Source organism: Macrobrachium rosenbergii, chromosome 43, assembly GCF_040412425.1.
Source record: "Macrobrachium rosenbergii isolate ZJJX-2024 chromosome 43, ASM4041242v1, whole genome shotgun sequence".
NCBI classification, from domain to species: Eukaryota; Metazoa; Arthropoda; class Malacostraca; order Decapoda; family Palaemonidae; genus Macrobrachium; species Macrobrachium rosenbergii.
Genome location: NC_089783.1, coordinates 14,656,574 through 14,672,512, shown reverse-complemented (window position 1 = coordinate 14,672,512; position 15,939 = coordinate 14,656,574). Strand labels below are relative to the sequence as shown.

The 15,939-nt window shown below is 36.8% G+C and overlaps 1 protein-coding gene across 4 annotated transcripts in view; it reads left to right on the top strand.

Annotated features, from left to right (window-relative positions):
* Positions 1-15,939, top strand: part of LOC136828589 (1-acyl-sn-glycerol-3-phosphate acyltransferase delta-like) — a 136,753-nt gene that overhangs the window by 84,095 nt on the left and 36,719 nt on the right. For all 4 annotated transcript variants that reach the window (XM_067086605.1, XM_067086603.1, XM_067086607.1 and 1 more), the window contains exon 5: positions 5,844-6,034. In XM_067086605.1, coding sequence (XP_066942706.1) covers positions 5,844-6,034 — 191 coding nt within the window. The remainder of the gene's footprint in view (positions 1-5,843; positions 6,035-15,939) is intronic.

The window sequence follows — 15,939 nt, the reverse complement described above, 5'->3', positions numbered from 1 at the left end:
AAATGTTTAGCTTTCTTATTTTATAAGTAATGTGCCATGATTTGCTGTACTGTACTGTGCATTCCATTACTGTACTGTAGTTTACTTAGTCATCTTTTCATGTTTTTCATATTATTTTCAGTAGCTCATAATAAAATGTTCCAGGTTAGCCTAGGCTATGCATTGTTTACACTTACAATTGAGATTAAAAAAAAAATAAAACATTTTTTAAACATGCTTTTATTAAAATGCATTAAAGTACAAAATAATTTTTTGAGACACCAGGATTTTCTTATTTCTCGTAGCATTTCCTTCCATGTTTGGCACCCATGCTTTTATTTTTGTGTACATGGTTAATAGTAAAAAAATCTTGGTGTGTGTCAAAAAAATTTTTATTTTTGTACTTTTTAGTGCATTTTAATAAAAGTGTTTAAAAAAAACTTTTTACTTTTTTATTATTTTAGTTTTGACAGAAATTGTAACTTATGATTATGACTGAAAAAATGTGATATCCTGCGATATCCTGTCGAGTCAAAGACTGTGATATCATGTCAAGCCAAAGAAGGTTTGAAAAATCCATAGCGTTTACGTATTAACTTAATCTACCGAGTGAAAGAAGGTACGAAAAGTCCGAAGAGTTTCATACAAATCCCGAGATACTGAGACAGGGTCACTCTAGGGTCATTGGGGGTCACTGCTGACCTACTGATCATGTAAAGTTGTAGTGTCACTTGGATTGAGTAACCATGCAAAATTTCAGGTCGAAAATTAACCATGCAAAATTTCAGGTCAAAAATTGAGTTACAAGATTTGACCCAAACAGACAGACAGACAGACGTAGAAGTCAAGTTATAATAAAAGCTTGTAAAAATCGGCAGTGTAACACATTAGATTTAGCCTTTTTATTTTACTAATTATTTTTTCGATGCATTTTGATTTCTACTGTAATTTATTTTTATATATAAGAACTATTATTGTGACTTATTTTTATATATAAGAACTATTATTGTAACTTATGCAGTGTTTTATCAGGATTTTTGTGAATTTTATAAAAATTTTGAATTTTTATTTTAAATATTACTTAGTTTCTTTAATATTAAAAAAATTCAATATGCAAAATGTTTGTCTTATAAGTAATATTCATTTAAAATTTATATTTATTCATTATCATGACCTTGGCAGGGCTAACAGATAACTTATGCCATGCCTATAGCTGGATATACTGTACACTGGAAATTGTAGCAATCTAGAAAACTCTAATTTGCTCTGATTCTTGATAAGGTGCTCCCTACTGTATGATGAGAGAACAAATAAACCAGTGAGAAACAAGGATTATTGCTGAATTTGACATCCATGGTGTCTGAATTTAACAAATTGATTTTTTCTTAGGGAGAAGGCATATCTCCTTCAGGTTCTAAAACATTTTGCTATGCTATATAAAATTATCTTTATCACAGCAGCAATTGAGGATCATTGGAGTTTCTGTGTAGCTACTTACAAACAGCATATTAACCCTATTTTCAAAAACGTCTCCCGTATGCTGGTGGCCTCCGAGAGGTAGCGCCGAAGCGGAAAAAAAGTTTTTTCAAAAAATCACAGCGCGCTTAGTTTTCAAGAGTAAGAGTTCATTTTTGGCTCCTTTTTTTCTCATTGCCTGAAGTTTAGTATGCAACCATCAGAAATAAAAAAAGATATTATCATATATAAATATTGGAATATATGACAGCGAAAAAAAAAACTCGTATATAATTGTATACAAATCGTGCTGTAAGGAAAACGGTTGAAGCTAATGAGTTAAATTTTTAGTTGTATTGTACACTAAATTGCGATGATTTTGGTATATAACAGATTGTAAAACGATTAAAGCAACACAGAGAAAATATTATCACAAAATGATGCATGAATTTAATTCATGGACGACGTAAAAAAAGTTTTTTTCAAAAATTCACCAAAAATCAAAATATTGTGCTAGAGACTTTCCAATTGTGCCAAAATGATGGAAATTGATTGAATATTACTAGGCTGTAAGTTTTTAGCTTACAATTGCATTTTTGAACCATTTTGATCGAGTTAAAGTTGACGAAGGTTGATTTTTTCTATTTATCGTTATTTCGATGTAAATATAAAAAAAACTGTGAAGAGCTAAAGGAATGATATATTTTTTGTTGTATTCTACATGAAATTGCGCACATTTTGATGTATAACACTTTATGTAACGAATAATATGAAACGGCAAAAAATTATGGCAAGCTGACGCAAGAAATGACAGGATTTTCAGCGGAGTATGCATGAGCTGAAGGAAGGATTTTTTTTTTTTTTTTTTTTTTTTTCAAAAAATTGACCAAAAATCTAAATAATGTGCTAGAAACTTTCCGTTTGTTGCAAAATGAAGGTAAATGATTGATTGTTACTCGAATGTAATAATTATTGCTTACGGATGCGTTTTTCGATCATTTCGGTCGAATCAAAGTTGACCGAATGTTAAAATTTTGTCAGTTATCGTGATTTCGATGTAAATATTAAAAAACTGTGAAGAGCTAAAGGAATGATATATTAATTGTTGTATTCTACATGAAATTGCGCACATTTTGATGTATTTATGTAACGAATAATATGAAACGACGAAAAAATTACGGCAAGCTGACGCAAGAAATGACAGGATTTTCAGCAGAGTTCTCGCGCGCAGAGTGGAGGAAATTTTTTTTTTCAAAAATTCACCAAAATTCTAAATATTGTGCTAGAGACTTTCCATTTGTTGCAAAATGAAGGTAAATGATTGATTGTTACTCGAATGTAATAATTATGGCTTACAAATGCGTTTTTCGATCATTTCGGTCGAGTCAAAGTTGACCGAATGTTAAAATTTTGTCAGTTATCGTGATTTCGATGTAAATATTAAAACACTGTGAAGAGCTAAAGGAATGATATATTTTTGTTGTATTCTACATGAAATTGCGCACATTTTGATGTATAACACTTTATGTAACAAATAATATGAAACGTGAAAAAATTACGGCAAGCTGACGCAAGAAATGACAGGATTTTTCAGCGGAGTTCGCGGCGTATGAGCGGAGGAAAATTTTTTTCAAAAATTCACCAAAATTCTAAATATTGTGCTGGAGACTTTCCGTTTGTTGCAAAATGAAGGTAAATGATTGATTGTTACTCGAATGTAATAATTATGGCTTACGGATGCGTTTTTCGATCATTTGGTCGAGTCAAAGTTGACCGAATGTTTAAAATTCACTTTGGATGCTGGGTCCTTCTCCAGCATCCCAGTCTAAAACTCGCCTCACGCTCACTTCCGACAGCCAGTATGCGCCTTTCACGGTCCTGATGCCTTTGTGACATATCTACAAACGTCCTGTTGCAGCACGAATACGCAAACACTCGCCAAAGTTCTGCAAAACATGTCTGCGTCAAAATATCGCTCCCGCAAGGTCCGACTCTGATGCTATCTGGCATGAGTAGGAGGGAAGTCGCGCATGCGCGTCTGGGTGACGCTCAAAAACAACACAACACCTGGATCCGTGAACTCCCAGCATCCGCCAAGGCACGTGATTTGAAATCTGCAAACTAGGCCTATAATTATTTTTCCGCGAATATTTAAAAAAAGCATTTTCAGTCGACGTTTGCAACGTTCACTCGGCATTCGACAGACAATTTTTGACGACGTTTAAAACGTCCAACAGGCGTTTAAGAGTTAAGAAAATTTGAATCATGTCAAAGGCTCGTTTCAATTAAATCACATACGATAGTGCTAACGCCATACCATATTTTGAAGAGTTGTTTCAGTGCAGTAGCATGAGTGTGGAAGTATCTGAGGTTTCCAGATTTTAGGTTATAGGGTGCTGGAGCTGTAGCCCACTGATTTTTTACATGATACCATAATGTTATTGAAAATTAGTATCTGCATGTTGTTAAGTCTAATAACTTTAGAACTGGGAAACACAGGAAGTAATAATTTTTCAAATAATTTAAAGCTGATGAAAAGTGTACTAATGATTATGAAAAAGATTTGTTTAAAATACTGTAAGGTTTGAGTCACACCAGTAATAACTGGAAATGTCAGGTGCATGTACCATTTTTATTAGCTTCTTGGTAAAATAGCTGCCTCACCAGTAACAGGTAAAAGCAGGAAAACTATATTTAAGGAAGATAGTACTGTATGTTTAGATTTAATTGATCTTGGACCATAATAGTAAAAAATATTCCATATTGAAGTAAAGGTCTTCATGGCATTCAGACATAAAGACAAAAATCAGGAAAAGGAGAACAGGAAGACCTGACAGCAACAGTACCTTTGGAAGAGGTGTTTTGTTCATTTATCTGCCAGAAGAGTATAGTCCTTGACTTTGAATGATATACAGGGTCTTTATCTTTCAAAAGTTGCAAGAAAGAGATTATAGTGTTATGTTTAGAATTATTTTTATGAAATAAAGGAGTATAACATGAGACTTAGAACTTGAATTTGTATCTCATCTCTGTGATGGAATTTTGAAGTGGAATGGGAAAATTACAAATGCCATAGTTGAAGTAAATTATTGGATGTGTAATTGCATAGAACTACCTACAATCTTGTATTTTACCAGTGCAACAGCCTCAGAGAAAAGGAAAAGCAAGGGAAGCTAAGTAGTTCGATGAATCCATGATAAATGCAGTAGATACTTCTCTAAAAAAAATTCAAAGTGTGCAAATAACACTTATTTTGATTTTGATTTTGTTTTTCTTAAAGCAGAAGTATCTTTATATAATGAGATGCAATACTTTGCAGTAGTTGGTAAAGATTACCTCTCAAAATTTGCCCCTAGGGTTTTGTACATTTGTAGTTTTCATTTTGATTGCAGCTTAAGCTTAGCTCTCTATTTATTTTACTACTCTTGATTATGTATTATATGTAGAAATCGTATTGAAAATAGATAAATTCTATGTTATATTTAATTTCAATATATTTATCTTGAATGGTTTTACACTATCGTGTACTTTCACAGTTTTTTGTGCATTGTATAAATTGCATACTGTTCATGCACACGGATTATGCAAACCATGAAACTGACTCTGTGTCATGGATTTATTCAGTATACAATATGTAGAACTCTCACAGTGTAACCTACCATCCTTTCTCAGAAGTGGCACTTACCTAACTCATTTTTACATTCTCAGTCACAGAAGTATCAAGGTACCAGTTCATTGAAAATTTTTTACTGATATATATCTACGTTTCAACTATATGGCTTCCCCCCCCCCTCAGAGGGTTAAGTCCAGAAGATGTTACTCTTATTTTGATTTTTTATATTATTTTATTCTATGAATATCCTGATGATTTTCTGAGGAGTTATTTGGGTTACATATTTACCCCTTCTTATTTATCTTCATGCACTTCCTTCACAGCATGCAAGGCAAATTTAATGCTAAACATCTATAATTACCACATACTTAAAATGTGATTGCATGCAATGGGAAGACAATAGGATATATATAAAAATGATATTCTAACATTGTCCTCATGTTTCTGGTGCTGTACCCCTCCTAGAACATAATCCTCACATCATCTGAGGTACCATTATAAATATAAAACTATATTGGAAACTCCTAGTACATTGTGATCTTATTGACCACCTATTGTTAATTGTATAACTTGTGCTTTGTTTGTTCCACAGTGATATTTCAATTTTAAAATTTGGGAGGCTGGAAGAATAAAATTCATCAGAATTTCTTCTTCATTAGGCACCCCATCCCTTCTAACACTTATTTGAATACTCTCTCCCATGTACAGTGTATTCATTCTGTGTATTAGTGTTGTCATTCTGTCATTGTCAGTGTAAGTAACTTAGCTAATGCTGTTATTGTTGTCACTACTTCAGATGCTTTTGTTTGCCGAGGGTACCAGATTCACCCCAGCCAAGCATGCGGCAAGTATGGAATTTGCCCGCAAGAAAGGCTTGCCAGAGTTGAAGCGACATTTGATTCCTCGTACCCGTGGCTTCATCCAGTGTGTCCAGTCCCTTAAGGGCCACTTTCCAGTCATTTATGATGTCACAGTTGGCTTTAATACGTAAGTTAGAATATTAACTTGCTATTTTAAGATGTAATGAAATTTAAGAATATTGCATTAACTGTCATAATTCAGTTTTGTATTTGAAAATGAAAAATGTTTGGCTGCTACTTTTCATTCAAACAGGACACTCACAAAGCTACACTACTATGGTTTTCCAAGATATCAGAATGTAGTGTTTGTGGAATTTTGTATACAAACACTTTTTATGTGAGAAACTTTGAACTGTGATGTCATAAAGATGTTAATTTTGCCAGATATAAAAAAACAAATTCAAGTGGATTTTAAGTCCATTAACATGCAAGACTATGAAAAGAAATTTATTGCTAAGAGATAAAAGCTGTTTCACATTGCTCAAGTTTTGAGAGTTGAATTAGGAAATTTCTTTTCAAACTGGAACATATTAATCCCCTAATTAGTATAAGTGGATATCACAAGCCTTGGTTCATATCCCTTTACTTGACTGGGAACTGACATCCCTGTATGTGATTAATATTGCAGGTGATAACTGCAAAACGATAGAATGCCCTTCCTTTTGTAGAGTCTGTCAACTGTGAACCACTATCTCCTTTCCATCATGTGAACAGTTAAAAAATGTTAAAATTTTGGGGAAACATAAGGTGCTGTTAGGGAAGACTGCAGTGTGCTGTGTAAAAATTTGAAGGAAGTGCAATTATATCCATAGCATTATTTAAGGAAATGGATCAGTTTTAGAGATAGAGTTTGTGTCTGCAGGAAAAGTGTATTATCTCATCAGCTCCAACAGTTATGGTGTGTTTTTTTTTAAGGATCTCATTTTGTCAAGTATTGTCTACTTCTTCCTTTTGTCATGTTACTTTATTGTCATATGTAAAGACATTTCCTGTCTTCTATACCCACCGTAAATGTTTATATTAATGGCAAGAAGGTAACTACAGCTTGTTGAAGCTTTTTTTTATTTGAGAATATTTATTTGTTTAATGTAATTCTCCATTTAGAGTTGGAAATATTACTTGAGTTACATAACCGGTAGCAACCAAGTCAGCTTTATTTTTATATTTTCATCACTAATTTTGTTTGTGACGTTGGTATTGGCTATATCCATGCCATTAACTTGAAGAGCAGTGCAAAAAACTTATTGTATCACTCAGTCAAAACTTGGATATAAGAATGTATGATGGAATCATAGGGATTGGAGTCTAGTAACCTTTTTCTTCCAGGTTCATTAATTGCTTTCAAATGATCATAATCAGTTTGTGTATATAACTCCGTCTAACCCTTTGGGCACACATCATTTAGGTTTTTGTGTTTTCTAAGCATGTATATTTCATTTGGGTTCAGATATTTCACTAGGTTTGCATTCAAGTCTTTTTGTCATTGAAGTATGATAACATCTGCTTGCAAAAACTGTACTTTTGATACTTATGGGGTCTCAGAATTTTGGGGGTGTGTTCCTTTTGGTGCTTTCCTCCCAGGTACCTATGGTTGACAGCATTAAAGATCCTTTACCACCATCCCCACAGTCTGCATTTGTGTCGGTTGCTGTCTATTATTTTTAATCTATACTAACTGTTATATGCTTTTTCTCTCATTCAGAAGTATTGCTTAGGTCACCCTCATGGTAGAAGAAATTTAGGTTGTTGGTTTGGATAAACTACTATATTTGATGGTATATAAGACCCTTCCCTGCTTCTTTCACATTTCAGAAGGGAATATTAAGAAAAATTTTGTCTGCATTTAAGCATTTAATTTTAATCTTGGCAGAAAAAACTTGAGACACTGTTTGAAACTAGAACAGCATGAAAATATTTTAATAATTCTATTATACTTTACAACAGAATTCAAAAGCAGTTTAGGTATAACAGAAAACATTTTATAACACTCCCCTCCCTCTCCACCTTTCACGGATAACTCTGGCAAAGCAGTGATTTATGAGTGCTGAAATCTGTACAAAAAATTGAAGACAGAATAAAGTATAGGCTAGATAAAAAAAATATTATTTGGAAATGAATCTTACCTACTGTTGAAGTTAGCTTACATCTTCTCGCCATCAGGTGCAGTTGGCATTTTAAAAAATTCGTATTACGCTTGGCGAACCCATTAGGACTGTCTCTGCAGTCACCTGTCTTCCCACCAGGTGGTGTTGAAAGTAAACAATTGAGTCAGAATTCTTCTTGCCATCTGGTTCAACAGACTTGTGAATCAGCGTTGTTATATTTTGATGATTTCTGGCTAAGTTTTTCATGTACGATTTGTACTTGTTTGCATTTTGTCAGCTACAACAAGCAAAGATGAAAGCATTAGGCTTTATAGGAAAAGTTTGTGGAAACCGAGTGTTTCAGTTTTGCAGATAACCACGTAGCCTAAGTTAGCCTAGCTGATGCACGAGTGTGGTTTTCTTGTCAAGACAACGAGTGATCTGATGAGATGTTGGAATTTTGTAAAGTATTGAAAATACTAGAGGGATGATAGTGCATCTTTTCCAGCTTTGAAGTGGCTTAGAGCTGATTTAGGACTTACATATGATACAGCCTAGTTGCCTCTAATAGGTCTGGTACTTTGGCCTAATTGTGAAGTGTAAGTACTTTTCGTTGCGGTATTTCATTCTTAGCGCTGCAGCTCGATTACTGCAAGAGTAATATATGTTTATATATGTGTAATGTTTTTGCATGTATATATAGATAGGCTTATGTGTATATGTGTGTATATATTTATGTAGATATACTCGTATGTTGTATGGTATCATTGTTGTGTCGGCTCTGTCTACATTCCCCCCCCCATTTTTTGTAGGTTATATTTTATAAGGCATACAGGTAAAAAATTAACATAGGCTACACCATGTTTACAATACCCTAGGCTAGGGTACCATAGGCCTAAATTCCATAGGTTATGCTATCATACCCAAAGTAAATACTGATCTAATGGCTTCATAGCCAATCTTTAGGATATAGGAGTGGATATAGCAATCTATAAAAGATATTACATTCTACGCCTCTGTCACCATTTAGTACATTTTATGATATTGATAATAGTTAAATATTAATCCTGAAGAGGCAGAGTTTCTTGATGATGTGTCAAACTTGTATCCTCTCCTTGATAGCCCTCCTCCGAGGCTAATGGGAGGAATGTCTTTTTCCATTTCTCAACTCAGTTGTAAAGTAAGATAAACAGTTGTGTATAAATCATTTAAAGTAGCCCTGCTCAACCATTAGTTTTCATGTAAGTAACTTACCAAGTAATTACTTAGCTATACTTTCCACTTGTGTGGCAACTTAAATTTTAAAATCTGCGGTGGTACTCCGATTGTTTAGTGTAGGTGACCAGTCCCTCCCACTAACGGGAATACTAGGAACGACTTAGCAGACAACCTCATTCTCTTTCTGGCATGCTTGGTGTAAACATTGGGTGTTTTTAGCAGCTTTGTTTATTATTCGCCAGTTAGATAACCGGATTTCAGTGAAATATTATCGCTGATTTCGAGCAGCCTTCAAGGCTACAGCTTTCAGGATCAGTATTTTATTGTTTTGTTATTAAGATCTGATTCAAGTTTATCATATTTCGCTACAGCAATTTTGTAATCAATTGATTAACTCTCCTTTGCTGAGTAGCTTTTTGTAATGAAAATATCGTGCTCGCTAGTGGACCGATGTTTTCGGTGGCAAATAATATCGGCAAGTCTCAAATAATGTTTAATGAAGAATTGAGGTATGTTTTGTGTGATGGTATTTTGTGTACTTCAAAGCAGTTGTCAGTAAAGAATTGATTTAGAACATTTTCTTATTACACTTTCCTTTGCAGAGAACTGAAAAGTGTAAGGACAGAACTTATATGGGCTTTTGGAGAAATAGACTTTCTTGACAGCCGAGTGCCCAGGAGCGCCTCCTAGCTTTGGCGCCGAGCACCCAGGAGTGCCTGCTGGCTTTGGCGCTGAGTGCCCAGGAGTGCTCACCAGCTTCCCTAGCTACTAGCTTGCTTGGTGCCATTCACATCCTGGGAGCAGCTCCCGATTGTCTGGCACCAACTCTTCCAACATTAATTTTTTCTCTCCTGCTACTAGCCCTCGTATCTTCTCCCACACCTGGCTCCCTTGCTTCCTTCCCATGCCTTTGCCAGCCTTGTGTATGGGTTAACAGAAGTTAACCTTGTGATAGTGTAGTGTTGTGCAGTGGAGGAGGTTATTATCCGGCCCATCAGTTCTCCTATACCAAAGTCGCTGTCATACTCCCCTAAACTTGGGAGAAGTCATACTGAAAGTCCAATGGAGGCTGATGAGAAGTTTCCCGGGTAATTGTCCCCTCAGTCGAACCTGTTGTATGGTCCCAGGTTGTGACAGACAGCCACTGAAAAGGCATCTTGCTAGGAGTGTAGGGGACAAGTTGACTATCGGGCCCGTCGGATCTCCTAGATCAAAGGTCACTGTCCTGCTCCCCTAAACCTAGGAGAAGACATTCTTGTGATCCAAGGGAGTCCGAGGGGGGAGTTTCCCCCGGGTAGTTGCCCCCCCCCCCCTCAGTAAAGCCTGTCTTCCAGTCCCAGGCATCAGTGGACAACCATTGAAAAGGCGTCCAAAATGATGTGCTTTAGGTGTTATAAGGCTCTGGTTTGGAAGTCCACGGCACTTGTCTCCTGAACTTCCAGTTGTGGAGTGCCAGTACAGGCAGTCCCTGGTTTACGACGGGTCCGGCTTACGATGTTCCGAGGTTATGACGCTTTTCAAATATATTCATTAGAAATTATTTCCCGGCTTACGACGCATGTTCCAGGGTTACGCCGTGTTGTATGCAGATCCGACAGAAGAAATATGGCTCCAAAATGGCAGAATAATCAAAATTTGGAGGTTTTTTTATGAAAAACTCAATAAAAATTCAGTTTATATAGTTTTCAATACACCCAAAGCATTAAAATTAAGGTTTTCTTAGGATTTCTGACGATTTTCAATGATTTTTCGGTTTACAACGATTTTCGGTTTATGACACGGCGTAAAAACGGAACCCCCGTCGTAAACCGGGGACTGCCTGTATTTGGCGCCTAAACTCTTGTCCAGCACTCATAGTTGCCCAACAACTTCCAAGCGTCCAGTGCTCCTGAAGAAAAAGATATACTAAAGGTCCAAAGGAGGTTGGTGGGGTTTGCCCATGTGAAGTCACCTCCTTGGTAGAACCTGTCACTCACAGTTCATGTAGTGGAAGACCCTCAGACTGCCGTTGGAAGGGCATCCCCTTTTAGTGCCCACCAGTTGTCATCGGACTCAAATTAACCCTGACAAGAAGCATTCTAGGTGTTTTTCACGGCGATTCCAACCCTTGAAAAGATGTAATGACAAGGAGACATGTATTATATTCCAATGGACTGGAGATTCTTCTCTTGGCGACATACAACAGTCACAGTTTCTGAGCACTCAGGGCCTGCTCCTGAGCACCCGCGGTCTACTTCTGCGTGCTTGGCACTGATTGCCAAAAATTTGGCGCCAACTCCTGAGCACCTGGCGCTGATTACCAAACGCTCAGTGCCGATTCCAGAATGCTCGGCGCGTACTGCAGAGTGTTGATATCTATCCAGTACTTGACTTCTGCCTGTGAATATTTATCACCAGCTCACAGACTTTTTTTTTTTTTTTTTTAGAACGCATTGTTGTTCTTTCTTGAACGCCACTTCCCGATTGAGCACCTGACTCTGGTTTTTTCAAGTAACTGGCACCAGTTCCCGAAAAGCTGGCTCCAACTCTTCAGTATCAGTCTCCCGCATCTGGGCACCATACAGAGAGTATTAGGACATTTAAAGGACATTTGAGCTTCATGAAGAAAGCTCCCTCCTCTTGGACAGCAGGAGCTCTGGTTAAGGGGAGTGTTTGACGAAAAAATTGAAGAATCCAAATTTTTCCTGATATTTCACATACGGACTCTTACACCTCTTGACTATATTCTCAGAAAATTTTATTAAAAAATTCTCAATAGTTTTGGAGTTATAAGCCAAAACCGTAACCCTACTATCACTGAGAAAATTACATTTTTCGTATAATGTAATGATAACTTCAGTATATCGGTAGTAATTTCAATTTAGCTATCAAAGAAGAATATCTAAATGCGGTATATGGCAACTATATCATACGCAAGTGCGTAGAGGCTCTGTTGGGTGAAGGAGTGTACCCACATTGGCGATCAGTGGCAGCTCAGCTCTCAACGAAGCAAGACGTCGCACTGCCCAACCTTGCCCGTGTTTTGACACACTTTTCATTCAGTGCACTTATATTACTTTGCAAGTCAATTTTTTGTATTTCTCTTGGCTTTGCAGTACTTCTTTGTTCAGAAGAAACCATGCCGAGACCAAGAAAATTTAAACATCTACGTTCCATAAGAGGAAGAAACGACGTCATGAAGAGGGAGGCATCCAAGAGAGAGGAAAGAGGGGGACCAGGAGCCTAAATATATAAAATATAATTCAATATACATAAAATAATAATCACAGATAACAGCAGTTTGATATAACATATAAAATTTGTCATCAAAACCTCAAAGTGTAAGACAACAAGCAAGTAAATGGACAGACAAGCAAAAAATGTCATCATAAAACTTTGGATGCCGATATCTCAAAACTAAAGTTATCGACCTTCAAGTGGAAGCTCAGACGTAACGAATTCACCTATCTCAGTGAAAAAAAAGCAAATGAAAGCTAAATAAATTGTCTACAAAACTATAGAGAGTTTTTTTTTATTTTGTCCCAAAAATATTTTTGGGATTTATTTTTCCACGAAATCGATCCAAGATTTTTCAAAAATCGAAATATATATAAAAAAAATTGAAAAAAATGCTCTATTACTTTATTCTAATCTGTAATACCTGTCTACCACGTACATTTCAGCTCTTAGGGTGCACTAGGTATGGCTGAGTTTATTTTAAAGAATTTTGGGGGGCCGGGGGTACCAGCGAATGTTGGGGGCGAGAAGGAAAATATGAATACTGACCTTTTTGCTATACATACACTAACCAATGCCCAAAATTTCATACTGATTCATGCAAAAAAACCAGAGTTATTAATAAAAGACTAGTTTTTCAAACACTTCCCTTAAGAAGATAGAGGACTTCCAGTTTTTAGTCAAGAGACTTTACCTCCGTTTGTCTCTGAGTTCTGTCCTGTATGGGTAAGGACGACTGAGATGTCTTTTAGAGACCTCCGCTCTTTACTCTGAAACCTCAAAAAGAGAAAACTTGGGTGCTCTCTTACTGCTGAGGGAGTCACACAGTCGCATTCAGCCCTGTTATTTTCACCTCCGGGCCTACATTTCCTCTTTCCTCAGGACACAGTTGAGAGAACTGTGTCTGTTCTGCAGAAGGGTTTGGCTCTGTCAGACCCACAGTTATGCTTGTGCTAGGTTTCCGTGTTTTCCTCATATGTCTTCGACCTGTGCATAGTGTTATCAAGTTCATTATAGTTGAGTCAGCTCGAATGTCCAAGCGTCCACTGAGTGTCAAAAAGTCCGCAGGGTCAGCAGCTAGTCCGCGTGGTGCTCTGCAGGTCAGAACGAAGATCTACCAGTTCCCTCGGTTGCCCACGAGACCACATAGTAGTCAGCGAATCTGCACGGCCCGCAACGTCCCATTTTTCTCATAGAATAGAAAACGAAATTCAGGATAGAGATGAACCAGACAATCCCATCATCCACTCTCCAAGGGCGTTTGGATGAAGACCTTAGTTATGCAGGAAGTATCCTTCCATGTCCCCGCCAGACTCTGGAAGTATCTCAAGTCTTTCTGGCAGGACAGAGTCCTCTAGTGCGAGGATCTGTTCTAGCCTCTATAGCAAGCCTACTCTCGAGTCCTCACTCCTCTAGCGTTTGACTTCATGTTCTGGAATATCAGTCTATACCTGGACGAATGACTTCTTTGATTACCATCGAAGGAAAGTGCAAGGAGGATTTCTAAGATTTGGGGCAGGGAAACGCAGTTGGACACTTGTTTTTTTCCCCCTTAGCCCTGAATCAGGTCGGACCTACAGTAATGGCTGTCTGAACATAAACCATTGGAGGGGAAGTGCCTTCAAACTACCAACCCAGACCTAGTTTTCCATTCAAATGCCTAGGATCTGGGTTTTGGAGCCTGCTTGGGGAACTGGGTAGTTCCTGGGATGCGGCTCTCGGAAGAACAGAATCTTCTCAGATAGCTGAAAGCTTTTCACTTACGGCTTCAGCACTTATCGACCCTATTTCACTCCTAGACTGAGGTAATCTTGTCTCAAGACCACAGTCAGATAGCTGAAAGCTTTGTACTCACGGCTTCAATGCTTCCTGACCCTTTTTCACACCTAGACTGTGGTAATCTTGGTTCAAGACCACAGTCCTTAAGCATATGGAAAAGAAGGAAGCTCTCAGCAGAGAACTCCTACGGTGGGCATATCAGATATGATCAAGTTTTTAAGTCACTCGGCTTTTTCAGGGCATATGAATTAGTTATGGTGGACACACTGAACTGTCAAAAGCATGCCCTTCCCTTGAAGTGGACCTTGGATCCCCTGGTCTGGTGGACCCTGTGGAATCTGTGGGACAGGTTAATTATGGCCGGTTTGCCACCTCAAGGAACCATTGCCCTCGTCATATCGTTCTCCAATCCTAGACCTTCTTGCACGGGCAACTGACGCCATGCTGCAAGTTAGGTCAAGGAAGGGCTATGTAATTACTTAGTAAGTTACTTATATGAAAATGTTATTTTCATAATAAAATTAAGTTTCATATAAACTTAGCAAGCAAGTACAGAGTCGGAGCCCACCCTCCTCCCCTCCAATGGCCATAAGGGCAGAAACGGAATGTGGTTGTCTGCCTAGTCTTTCCTAGTATTCCCATTAGTGGGTGGGACTGGTCACCTACAGTAAACAATTGGAGTGCTACCGTGGATTTTAAAATTTAGGCTGCTGCACAAGTGGGAAGTATAACTATCTAATTACTTGGTAATTAAAATTCTATACTTTCCACTTATGCAGCAGCTTAAATTTTAAAATAAAAAAATTTTTAAATCTAAAAATCTAAAAAATGCTATTTTCATAACAAAATTAGCTATCATATTTACTTGGTAAATATATAAGAAACTTAATTTTATTATGAAAACATTTTTTTGCCAGTGGCTCATCATTGTCTCCTTGAGTGCACCGACCTCTGAATTTTGAGGAATTATTGAATTTTAGTTATTACCAGTTTCCAACTGTTTTATGTCTAAATAAACATCCTGAAGTATTAATGCAGAAAAATTTTTTTAGATTGGTTTATTGACAATTTTGTTCATTGCTTGTATGGCACTGTGAACGACAAATTGTAAAAAACTTGTAAAAAACACCTGTATGGCTAATTCTGGATAGGTGCAAGTGAGAAAACTTGTAAAAAACAGCTGTATGGCTAATTCTGGATAGGTGCAAGTGAGTTATAGGCTCTTTTTGACTGTTTTATGTGTAAATAAACATACCTTGAAGCATTGTTGCTAAAAAAAAAATGTTTATGTTGGTTCATGGACAATTTTGTTCATCGCTTGTATGGCACTGTGAATGGCAAATTGTAAAAAAATGTAAAAAAAAAAAGTGTCAAAAAGCTTGTACAAAAATACTTATATCACCCACCAAAATATCTCATTCTCTCTAGCATTAGAGAAAATGGGTTATAATAATATAGGGATAACTCGCTCATGATGTCCTGATTGTCTCAAGATTCTTGAAAGTCCAAAAATTTTTTTGTTTTGCTGTTTTCTGAAAATTTACTTTTTTAAAACGAAGCACTTAGATCTCCAAGAAGACAAACAAATTCAATGAACTTACAGCGTGTAGTATAACTACGTATATATCTTTATTTTGCTGTTAGGAAAATCATATTTGAGAGTAACTTTTTTTTTTGCTTATTTTTGAAAAATTGTCATGATTTTTTCAACTGCAAAAGTAAATTAAACTTAAGA